The following is a 27952-nucleotide window of genomic DNA, read 5'->3' on the forward strand; positions in this document are numbered from 1 at the left end:
CAGTACTATGATACAGTCTAAATCCTGACTGTAAATCCTCACAGATGCCATTTTTCTCTAAGAAGGAATATAATTGTGAGGATACTACCTTTTCTAGTATCTTGGAAAGAAAAGGGATATTCGAAATCGGTCTATAATTAACTAGTTCTTTGGGATCAAGTTGTGGTTTTTTGATGAGAGGCTAAATAACAGCCAGTTTGAAGGATTTTGGGACATACAGTAGGTAGACATCCAAAATGGGTAATACCGCCGCGCGTACTGCCACCGCAGGGCCGCGGCGTTAACTGCAAATCAGTCGCGTGTTAAAATCATTTGTGAAACTACCACCAGGTGGCGCAAAGGGACGGATTGCGAACTGAATTTAATTGTAAAATGAAAGGAAGACGTTAAACAACAATAAGATTATAATATACATTATAACATCCTTAAAAGCCATTAAAAAAATAGGATAGTCTTAGGCTACAGTCTACTCATCAAAAATTTTAAAGAAAGGCCGTTACACAAAGGCTCTTATGCATGCTATTGTTTTTAAACAGTCATTAGGCTATATATATATATATATATATATATATATATATATATATATATATATATATATATATATATAAATATGGATTAAAATTTTTCATTTCGGTTCAGTCTTGGTTAAAAAAAAAAAAATAATAATAATCTTCAGGTTCCATTTGCAGAGCGAAATGAGAACGGTCCAGCATTTACAAATAATTCTTATTAACTCTGTTATAATTCTTGATTTTTAAAACTGCTAACACTTTGCATTTTTGAATTATGCCTTTACTGTGTGACCAATAATTGTGAATTGTGACTTTGATCGCGCTGGTGCCTCACGCGGTCGGTCAAACAGCAGTCATTCACCGAGCCATGCGGCGCGAGCAGCGGGCCACTTTGGCATATTTTTGCTAATTATGATTTTTTTTTTTCGTCTATACTGAAACACGTGTGAAATCCAAAGCCTATTTTACCTAATAAATAAGAGTTTAGCTTCAAATGGGCAACATGTTTGGATTTGTCCCGAATGAGAGAGATAAGCCAACCATATGTATCGCTTTAAATTATTTTAATCATTATTTTTGTTGTTGTTTATAAGCCTATATTATTATATAGCCTGCTGCAATTATATTTATCCATTAGAATTATATATTTGTAATTCTTGTTCTGTTCTGATATTTTTTTTACATTTAAAGGATTTGTTGTAAAGTGAAGGGAACTAAAAATGTCCTGTTGGTACATTAGCATATAGCATTATTAGGCCTGCCGTTATTATTTCTGAAAGTAATACAATGCAACTCTCACAAATGTAATTTATTTTTTAGCGTGTTTTTGTGTATGTTTTTATCCAGCTTTTTTTTTTCCATTGCATCTAAAAATGACTTTGTGCATCACATTCACTTCGTGAACAAAACAAATATAACTTCAGATCCGCCTCTTGCGTTGCTCAGCTGTGGACCATTTCAAAATGTTTGATATAAAGGTTGCTGTCACAATTGTTCATTAAAAAAAAAAAAAAAAAAAAAAACAATTATATTGTTAGTTTTATGCTAACATGCAATCAAGTCTTTGGATACTATATAAGATACAAGTTCATTTAGGCTATTTAACATGCACTGTGACATTTTACCGTTTCAACTTATAAACTCCTTGAGATTTTAAAGTCAGTTTAATAGTATTGAAATTCAAGTTGAATCTAGTATAAAAAAGGTTTTAATTGCTTAAATTATTTCTATGAATTAATAAGTTAGCATGACTTTTTCATCTTAGCATTTTTTACGAGGTGTATTCGTTTTCTGAAACCAAGCACCCCACTTTTTTCTTTTTTAAATCTATGAATCGCTCGCATATCTCCTACAACCTACAAATAAGGGCTAATAGAGGTTCTTTCTTTTATTATTTATTTATAATGTTTATTCTTGAAGAAAATTAGTATTTATTATTTAAATAAAATAAGGGACGATCCAAATATTGTAATGTACAATAATATAGGCCTATATATCTGCCTGCAGTTAAAAAAGATATATTTGTTTTGATTCATCCATTTATGTAGGCTACAATTAGCCTATTCTAAAAATAAAAATAAAAATAAATAATGTCATAAAAAATGCCATCGGTCTGAATAAATTTTACCTTTGTAGAATTGGGGTAGTAATTTAGGAGGTGAAAATACAGTGAAATTACAAATGGCATGAGATTTCAAAGCATGACAACTGAACGTCTATGAACGTTTCTATGATGCATTTTTTTAAACAATGGCACTTAAAGTTTTCATCTGAAATATTACTATTTCAACCATATAGCCTGTGAATAAATAAATAAAATGCATACTTTTCAGTGAAAGTACACTGAGAGTGTAGGTTGCGTCTGGTGTTTGGATTTGTACTTCAATATGATGAGCTCCAAGTTTTAAGAATAGCCTACAAATAGCTTTTTTTTTTTTTTTTTACTCTCTATTTAACAGCATTAACTTACAATGAAATACGTCTTCCTTCAGGCAGACTGAATGTTTTCCTGTCTTGCTAAATGTTGGGTCAGTTTGCGCGAGTCCCGCGCGCTGTGAAGCGGGAGCAGCTGACGGAGGATTCCGCTTGGTCTTGAAGCCTTCCGCAGATGCCTACGTTCACAAATAACAATGATTTTGGCAAAAATAATGATAATTTATCAATTGATAATTTGTTATTATTTTGGTCTAGTGAAAATAATAATATGGGCTGCGGGAAAATAATGAATAAAAAGACTAAGGCTGCTGTGAGTGCAGGCATGTTTCAACCCAGTAACAACACACCGTTCCTCACAGCCAAAAAAACAGACTGAGTTCAGTTCAGCTGGAGGGGGTTGGGGGGGTAGTTCTGTATAACTTGTGGGGGTCACGATAAAGGTGTGAATCTCTTGCTCTTTCATATGGACAGTCTTATGAGGGTTTCAAACTTGCAGAACAGGTTTTAGGACAACTTTAAAGAAAGGTTTGATCCACTTCAAATGTTGACTATATAGCGCGATAAAGTTTATTAGTTATTATAACTTAATTTCAGAGGAAGTTGGCTTAACTTAAAAAAAAAAAAAAAAAAAAAAACTGTTGCATTAGGGCTGGGCGATAGGCCTATGGCCTAAAAAAAATCCCAGATTTTTTTCACAAAAAAATCCAATTTACAATTTAAATTGATTTTTTTTTTTTTTTCCCTACTTAAAATCAATATTCAAATGACAAAGAAATTGTTCACAACAAGTGTTAATATAACAATATATTATTTTTTAATACTAGCCCATCATGCATCTAACCATCCACTCGGCGTTTAGAGCTGTTCAGATTAAAACTGGCAACTCCGCAGTGAGTCAGTGTCATGGACGGAGGACAGACCAAGTGTAGGCCTAAATCAATTTTCTAGTTTATATTTTCATTTTGTTATGCCGCTGGTTTAGGTTATGTATTTATTTTTATTTCTTATATCAATTATTTGTAAATATAGCAGACACTGTCTAACCGTGTCTACACCGGACGGCCTTGTTCATATAGGGCGAAACATCTCTCACTCTGCAGCAGAGTATGTGAGAGTGGAGCAGCAACAATTTCCCTCCGCGCTCCGAGCATTTAATAATCACTAAGCTCCGCGGTTCATTGATACCAGAAACACTGCTCCGCCTTCACGCCGTGGCTAAAGTTGAAATAGCTTGTAAAAATAAAATAAAAATAAATAAATAAATGAATTAAATTACAGGAGAGTTTCAAAGGGGATTAGGCTATTGTGTGCAAACTTTTTTTCCTACCAAACGCCAAACTAATAAAATTGTCAGCATTAAAAGGTATAATTGCTGCTTTCTGCTGGTGCAAATTTTGTTTTGTAATGAAAATAACAGTTTAAATTTTCGTCAGTTATTTTATCTACAGATCATTTGTTACAGATTTCTGCTCATTCAAAATCAGATACAGATGAAGTAGCCTACTGTAAGATTACATTTGTTTGAATGCATTATTGCGACAGCGATTACGTGTGAATGTGCTGTATCTGTTTAAAATCATGCTTTAACCCGAAAATAATCAGTAAAAGGAAGACAAATTCCTTGAGAACTAGCCTGTAACATCCCGCTCGACTATTGCCGTCATTATAATCTTCGTATCAGATGGATTATGTGTATCAAGCTATAGCTAAATATGTTTATCATGTGAATTCTTGCTAAATATGCAGTTATATTACGGGCTGTTGGCATGAATTGTATTCGTGATGGAGAGGTGCTGGAGCGAGTGAAAACCACGACGCTCCGACTTTTAAAAAATCCGCTCCTCGCCCCAGTCAGAATAACACCGCTCCGCTCATACTCTGCTCGGCAGCGTTTCTCAAACGCGCGGGGGAGGCTTGAGCCCAATCATTCTCAAAACATAAAATATTTATTTTATTTCAACTTTCGTTTTTTGTGTTTCAGAGGAAAAATCAGTGTTAAGGCATCTCTCCATTACAGACCGTTCTGAAAGAGGAATTTATGCAAACGCGTATAAAATTCTTTAAAAACTTTAACAGAGATGTCTAGAGGGTATTTAATAGGTCTGCTTCCCACGTAAGATTTTTCTAGTTACTAGTCGTTAATTTGTCATTATTCAACTAATCGCATGTTTATATTAAATTTACAACTATAATCCAGCCTTAGTATATTCCACGCTCAAGAATATGCATTAAGTTTGTCACAAAGCACAGGCAGAATTAGCCTAATAATTATGAAAAATGAGACATTTTAATTATTTATTAATAAACAAATGATTTCTTGTCGGCTGCAAGATGAAATTCACAGTGCTGACTCTCTCCACATGGACGGGCCTTTAAAGAGAAATACAACCTTCACAGATTACATAATGCTTTCGTTTTGAATTGATTCGTTTAAAAGACATTTCAAGCTTTCTGTAGATATATTTCTCATGTATGTGAGACACCCAGATTTTCAGTTATTTCATTATTAGTGAAAAAATCACGTGATCGAGAGGGCGCCTCCCCTGTCATGCATGCGCATTAATAATTTTTGCACAAAACACTTGAATATAAATAATAATTCACATTTTGCATATGCATTACAAAGTAAATAATTTTTTACATGTAATTATCCAAAATAAAACCAAACAAGATTTGTAATGAAGATAAAATATGTAGACAAAAAAGAATAAATGCTGCACGTGCACTCAGCATCATCCAGAGCAAATCTTGCACTGATATTTTACGGAATATTATACATTTTATATTATGCATTTAAATGCGGCTGCAATTTATTTATTTATTTTATTTACTCATTTTTACTTTACTTAAATTATATGAAAGCAAGCAAAGAAGACTCCATTTAAAATCACTGAAGTTGTCAATTAATGAAGCTCTTTTTTTTTTTTACATCGTGTGCACTTTGTTGATAAGTGATGACGTTGTATTAATCCATCCATTCTTTAGAGTTGCAATGATTTAGTTAAATCGTGCAGGTTTAATTTATTCGTTTCTTGTTTTAATTAGGCCTAAATAATGGGAGCGAAATTATACAGTGCCTTACGTTTTACTAAAATAAAGAAGATAATTTATAAAACAGGCAAGCCTAGCTCACAATAGGCTATCACTTTTAATGCTCCGATGCAAAGTAAACCACATTTTCTTTTTAATAATATAACACATAATTCATATTATATAAATAATACTGCACACTATTTAAATGTGTCTAATTTAAATTATGGTGTAGAGAAAATATAAGCACAGGCTCATAGGCTTGACATTTATCCTGCTTGAATTCGTTCTAAGAAACGCACATATCTTCATAAGGACTAAACTTTCATCTGTGAATATTAAATATTTTTTTCTTTCATTTTCCCCGACTGCTGTCAATATATAACACTTCGGTGAGGCAAAGCTGACGTCTATTTGCGAAAAATGTGCTTTGATGCGCTTGTTTGAAAACTTGTGATTAAAGCGCCACTCAGCGGTCAAAAGCTGCAAATGCACTTTGCAGACGCCACGGCGGCGGTACGAGCGGCGGTAGAAACGACGTTTTGGATGTCCACCTACTGTACCCTAATAACAATGAGGAATTAATAAGTGTTGTGTCTCCCAAAATGTGTAATAAACATGCTTTAAGTCCTGGTGTCCTCTACAGTGCACATGTATAAAATCGATGTCCTGTTTCATAACAGAAGCTCATATTTTGAAACCCCATAACATTTTCCTGATATGCTGATTTATCACAGACAATTTGAAAATTAGTCAGATTTAAATATTATATTTCCATAAGGGTGTCACACTCAATTAATGTCAGCCATTTTTAAAGACCAAGGAGAGGGAGTGGTCATGGTGAAACATCCAATTATTTGGTATGTCTGAAAAGCCCTGAATGTGCTCTGTACAGGACATGCAGGCTTAAAACTGTGACATGTAACATCTCAGAGAAATTGTTTAAACATTATGTCCTCTACAGAGGACAAAACTCCATACTTTCCTTAAGACAGCTCAAGCTTTAGCCTCCTGCTCACAAAAAACCCTGCAACTAACATATAATTCCATTTCTGCACTCTATACCCTACAAAGGTCAATTTTGTATATGTACTGCCATGTTTGTGCCATTTATTTGATTATTTTTGTTCAACATTAAACTATTTAATGAGTCCACATAAGTTGCTTGCTACATTGAAAGGTGTTTCTTTACCTTAAAAAAGACAAAGCTGTTTGTTTAATTTTTTTTTTTTTTAATCCTTTTTGGTTTTGCAAAACAGCTTTATGGTTTTCAGTTGTCAGATATACAGGTACTTCATGGTATATGTACTGAATTTCTTCTCAGGCATTGCTGTTGATTTAACTGGGTTATACCGTTTAAGAATAAAGAATTAAGTTTTGATCTAAGTCCCTCTGTGCCCACAGTACATTATGTTCATATTAGTGTTGTCACGATACCAAAATTATTGTTTTGATACTGATACCAAGTCAAGAATTGCGATTTCGATACTTTTCCTGAAAAGGGAAAATACACTCTCAAACATCATAGCTGTGTTTTATTTTAAAACCAGGACAACACAAAACAAGCTGTGATATATGGATTAATACAGATGGTAGACAACCAAAATGGGTAATACCGCTGCGTGTACCGCTGCCGCAGGGCCGCGCCGTTAACTGCAAGTCAGTCAGGTGTTAAAATCATTCGCGAAACTACCGCCAGGTGGCGCAAAGGGACGGATTGCGAACTGAATGTAATTGTAAAATGAGATAAAAGGAGGAAGTAAAACAACAATAACATTATGATATAACATTGTAACATCTTTAAAAACCATTAAAAATGTACAATGAGTTAATTTCACAATGTAGGATAGTCTTAGGCTACAGTCTACACATCAAAAATTAAAAGAAGACCTTTACACAAAGGATCTTATGCATGCTATTGTTATTAAACAGTCATTAAATATAAGGCCTATATATACGGATAAAAAGCTAAATGTTTTAATTTCGGTTCATTCTTGGTTTAAAAAAAAAATCCTTCAGATACCATTTGCAGATCGAAATGAGAACGGTCCAGCATTTAGCATTGATTATTATTAATTCTGTTATTATACTTGATTTTTCAAACTGCTTACACTTTGCATTTTTGAATTATGCCCTTACTTTGTGACCAAAAATTGAGTATTTTCTGTTTCAGCTGTTTGATTGCGCTGGTGCCTCGCGTACATTCACTGGAAACAGTGCAACCATTCACCGTGCCATTCGGCGCGAGCAGAGGTCCACTTTGGCATATTTTTGCTAATTATGATTTATTTATTTTTTCGTGTTTACTGAAACACGCGTGAACTACAAAGTCTATTTTACCTAATGTATAGTTAAGCTTGAAATAGGCAACATCACGAATATGGAAACGTTTGGATTTCTCCCGAATGAGAGCCCAACCTTACCTTATGTTTCGCTTTAAATTATTATTAATTTTTTTGTTTGTTTATAGCTAAGCCTATATTATTATATACTGCAATTTTATTTATCCATTAGAATTATATATTTTTAATTCTTGTTCTGTTCTGATAAATTTGTTAAATTTAAAGGATTTGTTGTAAAGTGAAGTGAACTAAAAATATCCTGTTGGCACATTATAACATTATTAGGCCAGCCGTTATTATTTTTGAATGTAATAAAATGCAACTTATACATGACTTATTATTTTTTTTGATTTTATATAATTAATTTATTTTTTGGATTTTTTTAAAAAAATATATATATATAATAATAAATAAAAAAAAAATCATGCAGCAAACGAAAATAGGCGATTAATCGGTTAAAATTTGTTACTGTGGGTTAACAGTAATTATAATTATTATATACTTAGGAACAGAGTCTGGGCCTAATCTAAGTTATTCAGGGGTTTTTTTTCTTCTTCTTCTTTTTTTTCATTGCATCTGAAAATGACTTTGTGCAGCACATTAACTTCGCACGCTCAATCTGCCTCGCGCGTTGCTCAGCTGTGGAAGATTTCAAAATGTTTGATATAAAGGTTTATGTCCCATTTTATACAGGAATTGTTCATTTAAAAAAAAATCGAATTATATTGTTCTAATTATATTGTTAACGCAAGTTCATTTAGACTATTTAACATGCACTGTGACATTTTACCCTTTTTAACTTATAAACTCCTTGAGATTTTAAAGTCAGTTTAATAAAAAAAAAAGGTTTTAATTGCTTAAATTATTTCTATGAATTAAAAGTATGTTATCATGTTTATTCTTGTAGAAAATAAGTGTTTATTCTTTAAGAAAATAAGGGAAAAAATAAGGGATGATCCAAATATTATTCATATTTGTTTTGCTTCACCTATTTATGTAGGCTACAATTATTCTAAAAAAATAAAATAAAATAAAAAAATAATGTCATTAAAAATGCCATCGGCCTGAGTAAATTTGACCATTATAGAATTGTGACTTTAAAGGTTAGTGATTTAGGAGGTGAAAATACTGTGAAATTACAAATGTTATGGGATTTTAAAGCATAACAACTGAAGGTCTATGAAACGTTAGCCAATAAAGCATTTTTTTACAATGGAACTTAAAGTTTTGAACTAAAATATTATTTCAACCATATAGCCTGTGAATAAACAAAAAACATACTTTTCAATGAAAGAACACAGAGAGTTTGCTTCTGGTGTTTGGATTTGTACTTCAATATAATGAGGTCCAAGTTTAGGAATAGCCAACACATTTTTTTTTATTTCTCTCTCTCTCTCTCTCTCTCTCTCTATTTAACTCTCTATTTAACAGCATTAACTTACAATGAAATACATCTTCCTTCAGGTAGACTGAATGTTTTTCTGTCTTGCTAAATGTTGGGCTCATGATCAGTAAGTTGTATTCGCTCAAATTGATTTAGTTAAATCAAACCGCGGACGGTGAAGCTGGGTCAGTGAGCGCGAGTCCCGCGCGCTGTGAAGCGGGAGCAGCTGACGGAGGATTCCGCTTGGTCTTAAAGCCTTCCGCAAACGCTACGTTCACAAATAACAATGATTAATTATCAATTGATAATTTGTTATTATTATGGTCTTGTGAAAACAATAATATTGGCTGCGGGAAAATAATGAATAAAAAGAGTAAGGCTGATGTGAGTGCAGGCATGTTTCAGCCCAGTAACATGAGAACACACCGTTCCTCAGCCAACAAACAGACCGAGTTCAGTTCAGCTGGAGGGGGCTGGGGGGAAGTTCTGTATAGCTTGTGGGGGTTGATATAAATGTGTGAATCTCTTGATCTTTCATATGGACAGTGTCTTATGAGGGTATCAAACTTGCAGAACAGGTTTAGATAGGACTCGTCATTTTGGTTTTAGGGCAACTTTGAAGAAAGGTTTTGATCCACTTCAAATGTTGACTACTGTATAGCGCAATATAGTTTATTGGTTATTATAACTTAATTTCAGAGGTAGTTGCCTTAACTCAAAAAAATTATAATAAATAAATAAAATAAATTCGCAAACTGTTGCGTTAATTTTATTTTGTTTCGTCTAAACAATATTTTTTAGACAATGAAATATAAATTCTCACAGAATGTAGCCTTTTAATAACCATATATTGAACCATTTCTTTATGTTTTTCTAAATCCCAAACAGAGTCCAGACATCAGTATGATCTGTCTATGATGTTTTATAGGCTTTTTTAGACTTGGGAATACACATGCGTTACAGACATGACAAAAACATTTTGAAGTTTTTGGAGACATTATTATTATTATTATTATTATTATTATTATTATTATTATTTGTAGCCTATTTACAATGCACAAACCAGAAGCAACAATATCTGCAGAGAAGGGTTGGCCATTCTCAAAACATAAAATATCAATTTTATTTCAATTTTCGTTTTTGTGTTTCAGAGGAAAAATCATTGTTAAAGCATCTCTCCATTACAGTTCTGAAAGAAGAATTTATGCAATCGCGTATAAAATGCTTTAAAAACTTTAACAGAGATGTCTAGAGGGTATTTAATAGATCTGCCCCCATGTAAGATTTTTCTATTTACTAGTCGTTCATTTGTCATTATTCAACTAATCGCAGGTTTATATTAAATTTACATCTATAATCCATAATGAGCCTTAATATATTCCGCGCTCAAGCGCATGCATTAAGTTTGCCACAAAGCACAGGCAGAAGTAGCCTAATAATTGTGAAAAAGGAGACATTTTAATTATTTATTAATAAACAATTTTTTTCTTGTCGGCTGCAAGATGAAATTCACAGTGCTGACTCTCTCCACATGGACGCGCCTTTAAAGAGAAATACAACCTTCACAGATTACATAATGCTTTCGTTCTGAATTGATTCGTTTAAAATACATTTCAAGCTTTCTGTAAATATATTTCTCATGTATGTGAGACACCACAATTTTAAGTTAATTCATTATCAGGAAAAAATTCAAGTGATCTAGAGGGCGCCTCCCTGTCCTGCATGCGCATTAATAATTTTCGCATAAACACTTGAATATGAATAATAATTCACATTTTGCATATGCATTACAACGTAAATAAAATTACATGCAATTATCCAAAATAAAACCAAATAAGATTTGTAATGAAGATAAGACAAGTAAGAATAAATGCTGCGCGTGCACTCAGCATCACTCGCGCCGCAAATCTTGAACGCAGACATTTTACACACCTGCATTTAAATGCGGCTGCAATTTAATTTTTTTACTTAAATTATATGAAAGCAAGTAAAGAAGGCTCCCTTTAAAATCACTGAAGTTGTCTATTAATGAAGCTCTTTTTTTACATCATTTGCACTTTGGTGATTATAATGAGAGAACTTGAGTTTAAACATGAGGACGTTTTATTAATCCGTCCATTCTTTAGAATTTCAATGATTTAGCTAAATCGTGCAGGTTTAATTTATTCATTTCTTGTTTTAATTAGGCCTAAATAATGGGATCGAAATTATACAAATATATATACAATATATATTTTAGTAAAATAAAGAAAATAATTTATAAAACATGCAACAATTTCTTAATCAGTGTACAGACAAATATATTTTCCCAAGAAGTTGTTTGTCAAAATAAAGGACAGTTAACAAATAACAAAAATGCATGTTGTTTTATTAAAGGAATTTTAAAATATAAATTCAAATATAGGCCTAATATATGAGAATATTGACATTTTGCATATTAATCCATGTAGCCTAGCTCACTAAAATAGGCTACCACTTTTAATGCTAGAGTGGCGGTAGAAGCAACGTTTTGGATGGCCACCTACTGTATAGGCAAATGTTTCCTGTACTTCAATGTCTGATTTCTTTGATGGTTAACTTTATATTTGAGTCCATAATTTCTTACAAGGTGTTTCACAAATACACCTCCTTTACGTAGGTCTGTGCTCTTTAAATTCTGTAATAATCTAATATAAATAAATCACTGACAAACACATGCACATGCTCTGATTATAATCATATAGCCTATAGATCATTTTAGCTGATGTTTTGTATGCTTTATTTTAGCAGCTTGCAAATTATTAACGTTATCTATGAAAGTTGCGTTTTCAGAGATGTTGAATTAGCCGTAGGCAGGCTATTGGTTAGCCATGAGGATAAGGCCCATAATTAGCCTACTATTTCTCTAGATAGCCTCGTCAAACTACGGTGGTGCAAAATAGTGACTTGTCACAAAATAAACTATAGCCTTCTCATTATACTTATTTTAAGGGCATGAACGTGATCATGTTATCTTTCACATACTATCCTGTCGGTCTTTAAACTCCTTGTACAACTCGGCGTGCTTGTCGGCCAATTGTTTCGCCAGGTTCGAGGTGTTGGCTCCCTTTGTTTGCATTTTTTTTTTTGTATGACTGAAGACAGGTATGTATTTATTTGTAGGTTTGTTTGCACTGTCAGCAAGGTAGGCAAAGTACTTCCATATTTCACTCCTCGCGTCATCTTTTTCTACCAGTCGTGGACCGGCGGCCACAGTATCACTTGTGCTCGCACATGCAGCCACCTCGCTGTAGTGTTTGTCACGTGACAGCTGCAGCTTCTTTGCTGTGTGCCTGAGGAGAAAAAACACAGACGTCCATAGGGAGGCACTGGAAGCGTGCATTGCACACACCAACATGAAATACGTCTCTTGCAAATCTTGAACGCGATAATTTTTTGAAGTATCGATACTAATAAATTTAGGAATCGTGACGTTTTTAATTTCCGAGAATCACGATACTTTTGAAGTATCGGTGCACCATGCAACCATAGTTCATATTCATGTAATTTCACAATTATGCCATCATTAATAACACACCGTTTATCAGGATTCCAAAGGACCAAGTCACCGCTTTAGTTGAGGGGCCACAAACATGATGAAATGATGAGAAGCTAATGCTTAGTAAATGATGACTACTGTATTTGGATGTTAACAGAATCCACATACTATGTGCTGTGTTGGGGTCTGTCCATGGGGTCTGTCCATTTACCTGCAGGCTACAATAAAGAAGATATGAACATGCTTGATAACTTATATCATATCATATTTAAAGGAAAACATTAGTTCTCACATTAATTGATATAATGTTCTAGGTAATGTGGATTTTTGAATATTCCTTTAATAATTCAAGTAGTCTTACATGCATGAAACAATGCTTTTTTTTAATCATCTACCATAAGCATAGCTTTATCCACAATGGACAGTAAAGCAGTTTTTTTTGTGTGTGTGTGTGAACAAAGAAAACATCATGATCATGCGTAATAAATTAAAAATCATGAGAATGTAGTCACCTTTCTTAATGTCTTAATTTAGGTGTTGTTCTTCCATAAAGTCATGAATGAAAGACTTATAACTCATGTTAGTTCCTGATAATTCATGAGATATTAATGCATGAAGTAATGCATAATTCACACATTAATTTATGCATGAATTCATGGTAATTCATGTACCCTTACTGTAAAGTGTTACCAAAAAAAAATTAAATAATAATAAATGTACTGATAATTTGCTGCTGGGACATTATCTATTATTTTTACTGAATCACATTTCCATTAACCTTAAAATAAAAAGCAATGATGTGAAAAAATTAAATATATGTTTACAAAATGTAACTGTAGCCGCACTGGGTAGTACGTTAACGTTAGCTCAAATGATATATAGGGAATTTTAATAATTAATCAGGAATATGATTAATATATATATATATCGCGTAACAGTTACATTAAAATTATTGAAGATGAAAAATAGGTCAATTGTATATATCAATAACTCATTACAAGGCACTGTAATTTACTCATTAATATGTCAATATTCCATTCTTCATATCAATTAACGTGATATCTTTTACTGGGAATTAATGCAAATCATACAGTGGTTTGTCCAGCAAACGGCCGTAAGATAAACTTATCAACTTCAATAAAGTTATCACTTCTTATAATTCCAGGAAAAATAGTTTTCTGGCCATGAAACCATTCTCCCGTCCTTATAAAATTTAGGTTACTGAAAAGTAACAAATATAGCTTTGTAGCTAAGATCAAACATTTCATTGACTTCGTAATGTGAGCATTTTAGACAGAAGCAATCATGAATATATTGGCTTTTAATAATTGAACTAATAATAATACATCAAACTACGATTCACACAGAGTAAATATGCGTATAACAATACAAACAGTAAAGACAAATACAATACAAAACGAATAACAAAATGAGAGAGAGAGAGTGTGAGTGAGTGAGTGAGTGAAAGGGTGAGCGAGAGAAGGTGAGAGAGAGATAGGCAGAATCATGCAGAATGATCGCGCAGTATGGCAAAATCACATACAGTAACCTTTTTTGAAAGACAACAAGGAATCAGATCACCTTGAAAAGGGAATAGACAACCTTAAGCAGCGTTTAAATCTCTATAGAAAATAATACTTGCATGTGGGTCTCTTTGTGCCTGCTAAGATGAGCGTGCGTCATTCTTTTAGAGCTGGGCGTGTTTCTCTCGTGTCTTCCGGGGCGAGCAGACTCGCGCGAAGTTTCAAAGGTTCAACGAACGTGGAGTTACCAAAGAAATAATTCAGAGTTCGTCTCCCTCGTGTAGGGAGAGGCGAATATAAGAATAAAACTTAGTAAAGGAAAGAAAAGAAAAACGGAAATGAAAGCTCCCTAAGGAGCCATCGCGACAGACGTTCTCTCGACGAAGTGCCGAAACAAAAGTGCAACGAGAAAGTTCTGTGTCAGTCTCTTATGGAGCAACTGTGTTCACGCCTCTGTTTGCGCGAACAACCAATGAACGTCCACGATCTGAAGCGGGAAAAAGTTCCTTTGTCTCTGGGGAGACACCCACTCGAGTGAGTTATGGTGTTGTCAGAATTCAGCAATTATATTCCAGCAAGATGGTAATTCCAGAGTAATACATTTTACTGTAATTTCCTATGTATGAGTGGTTCGGTCAAAGCAAGACGGTTAAACAGATACCAAAAATGACAGGTAAAGGTAGGAGAAACATAAAGTTACATTCATATGCAGAATTACACACATTTAAAGTTTGATTAACACAATAAAATTGTAGATACTCCAATTTGATATGGAAGACATCTAAGCACAAAAAGGAAATACAGTCAATGCATTTAGAATATATTTACTTTCCTTTTTCCTTACAAGAATTCCTAGCGAGCTGGGCTTTTTTTCTGTTTCTCCCAGTTGGGGTAATAAAGTTTTTACGATCTGGGTCAGGAATTTAAACCCAGCCATGCTGGCACCAGGCCTGCCATTCAGCTTGCAGAGAGTTTGATTTACCTGCATGAGTTCAGGGGCTAAAAGCTTTGGGTTCTAGCCAAGGAATGTGCATTGTTTTAGATTCAACGAGCCATGATTCATTAATTCAGAACCAATGAATGAATGAACTGCTCATACGCTACATAACTTAATTGTATTTAAATAACATGCACATTATTTGCACATGCACTGTTGTCAAAGACTTTAGATATACAAAGACAATGCACTCGTGTTTTTTTTAAATGCTATTTGAGCATAAGAAATAACATTTATGAGATTGTTGTTTTCAGATTTTTCTGGTGATTTCAAATATGAAATTTAACTGTAGGCATGGTGAACAGTTTTGGGGAATTTAATTAAAAGAGATAGGTGCATGACCGAAATAGCTGCCTGAGAGGCATTTGAAAGATAACCGCAGAGTAAAATGACTTTCCTTAAAGGGACTTTGCTGTTGTTCATGTGGACACACAAATAGGGCAGCATGCAGCTACTGTGCATGGACATGAAGAAATTGTTGATAACAAAAATTACATAATGTGTGCTGTAAGTTGAGCCGGAGAAAAACTTTCAATGTGACTAGGTGGTACCGAATTTGAATGATATTCTGACTTAGTGCTTGCCATGGAAAAGTGTGACTTTCTCAGACCAGAACTAGTTTAAGAATCACTATTTCTGTGAGTAAAATACACTGTGATCATGCTTAATATGAATTTTATGTGTCCTCTACAGTGTCCAGAGAGCAAACAGACTGTGAGTCATGTAAGACTCTTGCAGTACTCTTCCAGTTTCAACTGGGTCACAGTGCCTCTGAGATTCAGTCCCCTGACCTGCTCCAGAAGATGTGCCACCTCCACCCTAATGCTATTCCTCAAGTAATGATCACAATACATTATAAAAATCATTAGTCTCACTGCATATTAGATGTCTTTAAAGGGATAATTCACCCAAAAAATGAAAACTCTGTCATTAATTACTCACCCTCATGTTATTCCAAACCCGTAAGACCTTCTTTCATCTTCAGAACACAAAATAAGATATTTTTGATGCATTCTGAGAGGTCTCTGACCCTCCCATAAACAGCAATGTAATTACTAGGATCAAGGTCCAGAAACATAGCAAGGAGATTGATTATAAGGAGAGAACTTGAGTTTAAACGTGAGAATGTTTTATTAATCAGTCAATTCTTTAGAGTTTCAATGATTTAGCTAAATCGAGCAGGTTTAATTCATTCGTTTTGTGTTTTAATTAGGCTTAAATAATGGGAGCGAAATTATTTTAGTAAAATGTGAGGCACTGTATAAAGGAAATCATTTATAAAATACGCAACAATTTCTTAATCAGTGTACAGACAAATATATTTTCCCTAATAAGTTACCTGTCAAAATAAAGGACAGGTAATGAATAACAAAGTAGTGCATGACAAAAATGCATGTTGTTTTATTAAAGGAATTTTAAATTATAAATTAATATATAGGCCTAATATGTGAGAATATTGAAATTTTGCATATAAATCCATTCTTAGCTCACTAAAATAGGCTATCACTTTTAATGCTTCAATGCAAAGTAAACCATGATTTCTTTAGAATAATATAACACATAATTCATATTATATAAATAATACTGCACACCTATTAAATGTGTCAAATCTAAAATAAGGTGTAATACTGTGTAGCTTAGAGAAAATATAAGCACAGGCGCTTGACATTTATCCTGTTTTAATTCGTTCTAAGAAACGCACATAACTTCATAAGTAATAAACTTTCATCTGTGAATATTAAATATTTTAACTTGAGTGTTTTTCTTTCATGTTCCCCGACTGCAGCCGCCAAATGTAACACATTGGTGAGGCAGAGCTGATGGCTATTTGTGAAAATGTGCTTTGATGTGCTAGTTTGATAACTTGTGGTTAAAGCACCACTCAGTGGTCAAAAGCTGCAAATGCACTTTGCAGATGACACGGTGGCACTCGCGGCGGCAGAAAGCACATTTTGGTTGGCCACCTACTGTAGTAGCCTGGGACAACTTCTTTATGTTTACAAACGTGATGTATTGACACAGCAGCATGCTCAAATTTCCCACGAAAACCTACCAGTACCACTCAAATTCAAAAACATTATTATAAACTAAATCAGACTAAAGTAAGGCGATAGTTTGAACATTGCCTGGTTATGCACTTGCTCAAAAATTGATTTCGGATCATTTTTAACCAAAAGAAAGTTACGGACTGCAGCTTTAATAATGTACTGGTAGTTTCTCAAAAATGGTTTTACTTAAAAAAAAACAAAAAAAAAAACAGATTAATTGTTTAAGATCATGCTACTAGTCATAAAAACATTAATTTGAGCTGATTCTGTTCTGATGTTTATTTAGTGCATAACTCAACATTTAATATAACAGCCATGCCTCTCAATTTATGCTACTTCTCTTTTTCTTAGGTTCAATTCAGTTTCAAATGTTACTCTTGTATTTTCATCATAAAGACGATACAGAGCATGTTGCCTGAGATAACTAAAGTAAGAACTTTTCTGTTAGAGATCTAGTTCACATTTTAAGAAGTGATTATTTAATTTTCATCAATGAATATAAACTGTTCCTGGGTTATTTTTCATTTTGCTTGTCTGACTTGTAGGATGCTATAGTGAACCTTTTGGACAAACTCTGTGACTATTTTCCTTCATCATATAAGGAAACATGTAACAACTTCATAAAAAATTACGGAAAGCAGCTGGTTGATCTGCTGTTGTCCCACCTCTCTCCAAATGCCATATGCTCTGCGCTGGGCCTGTGCCACATCTCGGAGATTCCACTGTCACGTGAGTAGCATGAGTGACAGAAGAGCAAAACAATCTTCCTTCCTGTATCTCAAACAGTACAGCATGTCGTTAGCAACCCCAAGGTCATTCGAAAAGCAAGAACTGAAACCCTAAATAAAAATGTGTACCTTGAATGCAATACAAGTCGTTTTTGGATAGATGCACCTGCCAAATGAATAAAAATATAAATCTTAAGGCAATAAAAAAAAAAAAACTTTTTAGTGAATTAGTGGCTAGTTCATACGGGTTTGTGCAATCACATTTGTATGTTTTCTGCCTACACTTCATTGAGTGTTTAGCGGGTGGAGCTTTGTGCTTTTTTTCACATTTCACAGTAGCTGCAATCACATCATACAAATGAATACAAAACCACCACCTTGTAAAATAGCTGTATTTTCTGTTGTTTAGTGAGTACAGTCTTATCACAGACAAAAAAAAGCTTTCAAATTTTGGATATCAATACAAATGTAGAGGTATACAAAATATGACATCATCTACATCATGTTATTTTTTAATTTTCTGTGTAATTATTGGATGTTTGTTTTGAAGTAGTCAAATCACTCTCACATGCACTGTAAAATAATAATAATAAATGTACTGATAGTAATTTGCTGTCAGGACATTATCTATTAATTTTACATAATTACATTTCCATTAACCTTAAAATACAAAGCAATGTTCAAAATTCAGAATACATTTACAAAATCTAACCTAATTTTATTTAAATAGCATGCACATTATTTGCACATGCACTGCTGTCAAAGACATTAGATATACAAAGACAAGAGTGCACTGTTTTTAAATGCCATTTGAGCATAAGCAGCCAAAGACAGAACAGGTAGCATGTTTTGCTCAAACTTTCGCCATGGCATTAGTGCTGGTACACTGTTGTTGCTTGCAAGGCAAAATCAAAATGACGGCACCGTGGGTGTAAACTTACAGATTAAAGGGACAGTTCACCCAAAAATGAAAATTTTATGTTTATCTGCTTACCCCCAGGGCATCCAAGATGTAGGTGACTTTGTTTCTTCAGTAGAACACAAATTATGATTTTTAACTTCAGCCGGTGCAGTCTCTCAGCCGTACAATGGATGGCAATGTTAACAGAAGAGTAAAGAGTAAAAAAACAGGCACAGACAAATCCATATTAAACCCTGCAGCTTGTGATGATACATTGATGTGTAAAGACACAAAACGATCGCTCTGTGCAAGAAAATGAACAGTATTTATATATATATATATATATTTTTTTTTCTTTTTACCTCTGATTCAAGCAATGTCCGAACTATTAGAACTCTTGTGAACGCGCTTCACAGTAGCAGGCACATGAGACATCATCTTCTTCTACTTGCTTTAAGTTGGATCGCAGACTTATAAGTGCATTACTGCCACCTCTCTCAAATGGACCATTGACACTCCTAATTGAGATTGTAGATAGTGTCAATGGTCCATTTGAGAGATAGAAATATAAACATAGCATTAAAATGAGGACTTTATAGATATCTATAGTAAATTGTGTCTTCTTTTCTTGCACATGTTTCAGCGCATCATGAAAGCGAATCACAGCGGGAGCTTTCTCTCACACTATAGCGTGTAACTTAAAGTTTACTGCCATTTGCATCCTTTTGTGCAGAGACAAGTTGTTATGTTATGTATCTGATTAATATCCTAGGATGTGTCGTAGAACAGGCTTCAATTTACTGGCATAAAGTCACTCTTCAGCTTCACCTCAGTCAGCTATTCCTTTTTAGATGATCCTTTTTTAATAACATTGCTGCATCATCATAATCTAACAGTGTTCTAATCATGTTTTTATGTTTTCTTAGGTTATAATATTTAGTCATTTAGCAGACGCTTTTATCCAAAGCGACTTACAAATGAGGACAATGGAAGCAATCAAAAACAACAAAAGAGCAATGATATAAGTGCTATAACAAGTCTCAGTTAGCTTAAACGCAGTACACGTAGCAAGGGCTTTTAAATAATATAATAAATAAAAAGAAAACAGAATAGAAAAAGAATACAGCAAGTTAGTGTTAGAGATCTTTTTTTATAATTGTATAATAAATGAAAAGAATACAATAAGATTAGAAAGGTAGTTAGATTTTTTTTTCTTTTTTTATAAGAATAGAATTAGAATAGTGAGTGCAAAAGTTAGAGGGTCAAATAAAGATGGAAGAGATGTGTTTTAAGTCGATTCTTGAAGATGGCTAAGGATTCAGCTGCTCAGATTGAGTTGGGCAGGTCATTCCACCAGGAGGGAACATTTAATTTAAAAGTCTGTAAAAGTGACTTTGTGCTTCTTTGGGATGGCACAATCAAGCTTTTTCGTGAATTATATTTGAGACTAATATGTGTCAGTTAGGTATGAAGTAATGAGTTTAGGTAAAGGGGTGCAGAGCCAGTGGTGGTTTTGTATGCAAACATCAATGCCTTGAATTTTATGCGAGCAGCTATTGGTAGCCAGTGCAAATTGATAAACAGAGGTGTGACGTGTATTCTTTTCTGCTCATTCAAAATTAATCTTGCTGCAGCGTTCTGGATTAATTGTAAAGGTTTGATAGAACTGGCTGGAAGACCTGCCAAGAGAGCGTTGCAACAGTGCCGCCTGGACAGAACAAGAGCTTGAACAAGGAGTTGTGCAGCATGTTCCGAAAGAAAGGGCCTGATCTTCTTAATGTTGAATAAAGCAAATCTGCAGGACCAGACAGTTTTAGCAATGTGGTCTGAGAAAGTCAGCTGATCATCAATAATAACTCGTTTCTGGCTGTTTTTGAAGGAGTTATACAAAAATAACTGAACATTCAAATACAATGAAGCAATACAGAAAAATATATAAATTTAAGTGTTTTACACAGATTAAAGTGCAATAATGCATTAACATTCACAATGAGCAATAGCTACATTTGCTACAGAAGTTATTTATCTTTGTCAAAAAAATACAAGTCTTAGTTCATGTTAGCTCATTAAATAATAGTTGAAACTTTCAATTATAACAACGTGTTATTAAATACTGGAATACCTAAGATGAATGAATGTTCGGAAGAATTTTTCATTGGCAGGTTATGTTAACTAATGAATTAACTAATGTTAACTAATGAAGCCCTAATGTAAAGTGTGAATGAACAATAAAGAATCAAAATAATTGCAAACAATATTTAGGGCAGATTGTAGTCCAGATTAAAATGAAAAAAAAAAAAAAACAGTTTGAAAATAAATAACCTATTAGGTCTAAATATTTAAGTATTTGGCGCTGTGATGAACACCATAGTGAATACACAAATCTGAATGGCTATTTCAAATTAATTAAATGTTTTAGAAAGTAATGCAGCTGCTTTATTTATGGAGTTTCCAGTGTAAGTGCTCCATTTTCTGCAGTTTAGCGCCATCTGCTGTCAGAGAGTGAATGTGCTTTCATTCAGTGCATCTCTCATGGGTTCCCCCATGTGCTTCTCATGCGTGCTTGTTTACATCAGAGTGCATACACATCTTTCAAGCAGCATACAGCTGTGTTGTGCATTTTTACCAGTTGATGGGAATAGTATTCGTAAAATGCATTCCAAATTCTGAATAATTTCTAATATATAATTATTCACGGTATTTTTGTAGTGCCCATGATAACAATATTGTGCATATTCATTACCGTGATATATATCGCATTATTGAATACCGGCACTGGATGTGGCGCTGTGTGGCGGGATAAATTCCAGACAGTAAACTGCTGCTGCGTTCCATTTATGATGTACTGACATAAATTTCTAATGATTTTCAACTATTACACTATGTCTTCACTGGACATGACAAAGTGACAAAGGCAGGAAACTCTGTGTATCTGTCTGTCTGTTTGCATTTGTATAATGTCAAGAACAGTTCATCCAGTCGACTTCACGCGTGGTGGGTGTGTTGCTGAGGACCCAAGAAAGTGCAGTGTCGCGTTTTGGTGCAATATGGACACGCGACACGTTCCGAATTAATAAACTTTTAATAAACTACAGAACAGCTTGAGACGAAAGAGGTGCACCTCACGTGGGCAGGACTTATATGCTCTGAGAACGGACACTGCACTAGTGATACAAAACACACAGGTCTGTTAAGAGCAATATTTTTAATATAGACAAATTATTGTTAGGCTGGGCTACTTTACATTTTTTACGGCTGCCGTATTCGCAAGTATTTTCCAAGCAAACTTACTGCACGTTTTTATCGTTTTTATCAAAAAAATATTCTATAGGCATACTACTTAACACTCTATAATACTCTGTGTGGCTAGTGAGTGTAGAACTAGGGAACATAGAGACCCTTGGAATGCCAGCAACTTGCACCAATACCAACTGAGGGTCCTCCGCGCTGGATGCCAGCCTCAAACACCTTGGGACTGACTTTGTGTCTTCAAATGCAACATTCACGATGCTCTGAAACACTGGAGTGGCATCCGTGATGGCTGAAGACTGTGGCCTGACATCCCTAAAGAAATCCCTTGAGAGGCTTGATATGTGCTAGTTTGATGTGACGAGGCTCTGGAAGATCAGTTGAAATGAGGCGAGACTTGGGAAGATCAGCTGAGACGTCACGAGGCTCTGGAAGATCAGCTGAGATGTGACGAGATTCTGGAAGATCAGCTGTGACGTGACGAGGCTCTGGAAGATCAGCTGAGACGTGACGAGGTTCTGGAAGATTAGCTGAGACGTGACAAGGCTCTGGAAGATCAGCTGAGATGAAACAAGGTTCTGGAAGATCAGATGAGACGTGACGAGGCTCTGGAAGATCAGCTGAGACGTGACGAGATTCCGGAAGATCAGCTGAGACGTCACGAGGCTCTGGAAGATCAGCTGAGACGTGACGAGATTCTGGAAGATTAGCTGAGACGTGACAAGGCTCTGGAAGATCAGCTGAGATGAAACAAGGTTCTGGAAGATCAGATGAGACGCGACTAGGCTCTGGAAGATCAGCTGAGATGAGCAGGCTTTGACTTGCCAGTGATGCATAGGTCCTACGTCATCCGCCTAGAACGGCTTGCACATATGACAGTCAGTGGAATTGAGAGAAAAGTATGTATAAAATTTTAAATATGGATATTTTTCTTACAAATACGCATCGATTCGCTACAGGAGTCCTTATTTCACCCCCTAAAGCCATGTATTGTTTGTTTTATTATGGATGTGTCCGCTTTATTTGAATACTTTTGGACTGTTGAACAAAAACACCTGCCCACTTCCATTTAAACACTTGGAAGAGCAAGGAATTTTTTTATATATAATTGATAACTGATTGGATTCGACTGAAAGCAGAAAGTCATATACACCTAGGATGCTTTGAGGGTAAGTAAAACATGGGCTAATTTTCATTTTTGGGGTGAACTAACCCTTTAAAGGGACTTTGCTGTTGTTCGCGTGGACACACTAATTGGGCAGCATGCAGCTACTGTGCATGGACATGAAGAAATTGCTGATAAAAATACATAATGTGGGCTGTAAGTTGAGCTGGAGAAAAATTTACAGTGTGACTAGGTGGTACTGAATTTGAATGATATTCTGACTTGGTGTTTGCCATTGAAAAGTTTGACTTTCTCAAACCAGAACTAATTCAATAATCATTATTTCTGTGAGTAAATTACTCTGTGATCATGCTTAATATGAATTTTATGTGTCCTCTCCAGTGTCCAGAGAGCAAACAGACTGTGAGTCATGTAAGATACTTGCTGTCCTCTTCCAGTTTCAACTGGGTCACAATGCCACTGAAATCCAGACCTCTGACTTGCTCCAGAAGATGTGCCACCTCCACCCTAATGCTATTCCTCAAGTAATGATCACAATACATTATAAAAATCATTAGTCTCACTGCATATTATATGTCTTTAACTACTATGTACTATTGTAGAACGCACTTATGTTTATATTGTATTGCAAAACACTTTTGTCGCTATTGAGGTTAGGTTTGGTGGTACCAAAATAGTGGGTTAAGGGTTAGGGCAGGGTCCCTCAATTAGTTTTCACCGTAGGCCGGATTCTGCCAACAATACCAAGCCAAGGGCTATTGAGCTGTATATACAGTATACACTATATATACAGTATATATATGTTTTTTTATTACAATTATTATATTATTGTTGCTTTTGTTAAAATAATCAAAAGAAGATATATATTCAGATTTTTTCCCTCCAGTAGTCTGTTTTATTCAAACAATTATGAAAATTTTTGCATTTAGATACAGAAGAACTTTACCTGTTGAATATTAAAAACAAATGAACAAACAAAAAATCTGGATCTTCATGTCTGCCTTGCAAATCAGCTGTTTTCAAATAAAGTGTCTCACCACTTTCCCTAATTGCAGATTCAATTAATAGATCTGTCAGCATTAATATTTTTATGCTTCAGTTTTTTGGGGGGATCAAACAGTAACACTTTGTGTCCCAACCAGACTTGATGCGATAAAAATAATCTTTTCCATGCAGTTTTTGTCCTAACCACCCACAACAGCGACACGTGACAATAAGCGACACAGAATTGGAATTAGAAATGTTTTTATTTTCTGCGACTTCGCGGCAGGAACAACATACAAAATATAACAGTGATAATCTCAGGTAATGATTATGTGCTTTATTCAATGTGAAAAATGTCTAATGTGAGTTTGAATATAATTTTGTGTGGTCTTTATAGCCATAGTAAAAGCAACAATAGATATTTTACCTCAGATATTGAAAATAAATTAAGCTAAAGCAAACTTAGGTTAAAACTGTGAACTTACTACGAACCAACTTTCATAACAATGATGGAATCACTACACTGGACACGACAAAGCATTGCAAATCATTTGAACATTGTGTCAGCACGTCATAAATAGAACGAGTTGGCAGTTTTCTGTTGATGATTTGTTGCGCTGCATCCAGTGTAGACAACATCACTGATTATAATAAGTTCTGTTGTATTTTGTTTATGTCGCGTCATGCTGCTTGTGTCCGGTGTATACACAATGTAAGTTAATTTCGTTTTCAGATGCTGAATTTGAATTTTCATGCCACATTGTTTGAAATTAGCGTGGGTCAAACATTTTTCTCTCGCGGGCTGGATATAAGTACAGTGTCAAATGTACAGTGCATTCAGAAAGTATTCAGACCCCTTCACTTTTTTCAATTTTATGTTGCAGCCTGATATAATTGTTTAAATATATATATATATATATATATATATATATATATATATATATCATTAATCTACATGCCGTACATCATAATGACAAAGTGAAGACAGAATTTTAAAAATGTCTGTACATTTATTAAAAAGAAAAAAACTGAAATATCACTTTTACATAAGTATTCAGACCCTTTGCAACAACACTTGAAATTTAGCTCAGGTGTCTCCTATTTCTCTTAATCATTGCTAAGATGTTTCTACACCTTGATTGGAGTCAACCTATGACTTAAGCACACTGCCAAGGCAACACAGGAGTGGCTTAGGAACAACTCTGTGAATGTACTAGAATGGCCCAGAGCCCTGGCATGAACCCTAAGGGTCTTACTACTTATGTAAATTTTTTTATTTTAGCTTTTTCTTTTTAATAAATTTACAAACATTTCTAAAATTCTGTTTTCACTGTGTCATTATGAGGTATGGAGTGTAGATTAATGAGAAAAAAAATTAGTTTATACAACTGTAGTTTCAGGCTGTAACAAAAATTGAAAAATGTAAAGGAGGTCTGAATACTTTCTGAATGCACTGTATGTACACAATGCATTGTTTTAAATGATTAATTTTAATGTTAGCACATAGTAGTTAAAGACACGTTAAGTGGGATCAAATTCTTTTAAAAATCTATATAAGCAATAAAGCATATATATTGAAACCTCCTTTCAGTATGTGGATTCACACATGTGAATTATTCACACAATCTCCTGCAGTGACTTACAATACACGTTACGATAGCAATAGTTTCTCCTTATTCTCCTCTTCTAGTGTGAAAGTTTTATGAAGCTGCATGGCCACAGGCTCCTGAGGAGTGATGGGAAACAACCAGTCCTCACTGCATGTGAGGTAATAACAGCTCATTTTAATCATCTTTTTATTGGGGTTGTTGAACATATCATGTGTTCTATAGAGCTCCGGACGTTGACGTCATGCAATCTAAACTCCACCATTTTGGCAGGCCATCAGGAGAGTGCTAGAGTGGCTGTAGCATTGGTATCAACAGTTGTACAACTGCCCACTCATGCAGTATTCGTTAAGTAAATCAGAAAATCCTGAACATAACTGTTTGAGGAAGGCTGCAGAATCCTCTGCTGGCTGGTCGCTCCCGCTTCAAAATTTAGTAGCGCTTGCGCTAACGCCAATTCCGTCCATGTTTTGAAATCAGTTTTGGCAAATACAAACTACGGGATAATTTTATGAGTCCAACATCCAGCCGCCCAAGAAAACATAGAATCTGCCTGACACGTGATCAATAAGGGAAGCCATCTTTTATTGCAAAATAGAGAAAAAAACATTTTACATTTAAGTAAGCTTCTTAACCATATAGTCTATCTTATTTGTAAAACACACAAAGTGATCAATAAAAAGTGTCAAGCTCAAAAAGCAGCCCATATTAAATATATAAATTATCTTTAATTCAAAAATACAAATTTTTCATGACATTTATGCTGTCTACTGTACTCACAGTGATATAGCAATGCTGGCTACCTACAAGGACAGCTAGGGTCGATTACATTAGCTAACAACACAGTTAACTTACCCTTCCAGTGATGACATAACAGGTTGAATATTCATCAAAAAATTAGATTTTGCCCATTTGTACCCCTCCAGGCTTTTGTAGGCTTTTAAAGAGTCTCTGGAGTAACGTTAGGAAGGAAAGTTTATGACGTAGTTGTAGATATCAGAATACTGCAGGACAGGAAATCTATCAGTTACTTTTTTAATACACGTTAAAAGTACCCTTGGGGCATTATAGGGATCTGTTATGTTTAATCTATTAAGCTTCTCTATGTACAGGTCTTATTCTTTTGAATTAAAGGACGTAGTGAACTATGTTACCTTGAAACTCATTCTGGCACCATTGATTTCATATTCGCACCGGCTGTCCCTGCCTGCCAGCATGGTGGTGTAAACAGAATGGGTCACGTGACGTAACACTTTTTTGTGTGTTTTTTGGTGTTGTCAACAGGAAGATTACCTTTGCAGGGGACCCAAATGAAAGTGATCATTCAATCAAGATTCAAACAGCAGAAAAGCAACAACCGTTTTACTGCACTTAACCAAGCTTTTTCTATCCAATCCCCTTGCCATGAGGACATACAGTAAGAGTGGAGTCAATTACTGTTCGGTTTGAAATGACATTCATGTACCAATTTATTTTTAATTTACCTGTACTTAACTGCTTCCTATTAGTTAAGTCCTTTATCTGTATTTCCATACACTGAACCTTACTGAGTAAACATTTAATATAAACTAGTCAACTTAATATAGAAAATCCTAACATAGCTTACATTTTGTGTAGCATTATATACAATCATTATTTCCTTAATTTTGTGTTAATGATGCAAGAAATAAACTGTACCAATTCATATTTTAAGGCATTGTAAGTGGCTAATTGGAAGAAAATGGAATTAAATTTCTGTTTTTGTCAACTCAAATGAATGCCTTCATCTTTTCTAATATACCCGAAAACATTGAATAAATCTCTCAAAAAAATTAGGAAGAATACCACATGGTAGGGGTAATGGCGGCACACATGCGGACAGGTGCTGCTGTCGCCGTATACTCAAACAATGTTGCCAACTATGCAAAATCCCTGTCTTCGTACAAAATTGGCTCACACCATCTCATACCATCAAGGCAAAGTGCTACAATCACTAAAAGTCTGTTTGTAACAAGTTTAGTCTTTGTGCTACTCTTACTTTCGGTGCGATGTTGTTGTGCCGGTTCAGCTGGGCCTGGAAAGTCTCAGCA

The 27952-nt window shown here is 34.6% G+C and overlaps 1 protein-coding gene across 1 annotated transcript in view; it reads left to right on the forward strand.

The window, feature by feature from the left end:
• The window catches only part of LOC109089494 (prosaposin-like), a 141915-nt gene extending 114279 nt beyond the window's left edge, over positions 1–27636 (forward strand). The window contains exons 11-16 of the mRNA XM_042746020.1: positions 15934–16076; positions 17640–17717; positions 17834–18017; positions 23674–23816; positions 25967–26044; positions 27168–27636. Of these exons, the coding sequence (XP_042601954.1) occupies positions 15934–16076; positions 17640–17717; positions 17834–18017; positions 23674–23816; positions 25967–26044; positions 27168–27197 (656 nt within the window). The 3' untranslated portion in view covers positions 27198–27636. The remainder of the gene's footprint in view (positions 1–15933; positions 16077–17639; positions 17718–17833; positions 18018–23673; positions 23817–25966; positions 26045–27167) is intronic.
• The last annotated feature ends 316 nt before the right edge of the window (positions 27637–27952 follow it).

Source organism: Cyprinus carpio, chromosome B19, assembly GCF_018340385.1.
Source record: "Cyprinus carpio isolate SPL01 chromosome B19, ASM1834038v1, whole genome shotgun sequence".
NCBI lineage: Eukaryota > Metazoa > Chordata > Actinopteri > Cypriniformes > Cyprinidae > Cyprinus > Cyprinus carpio.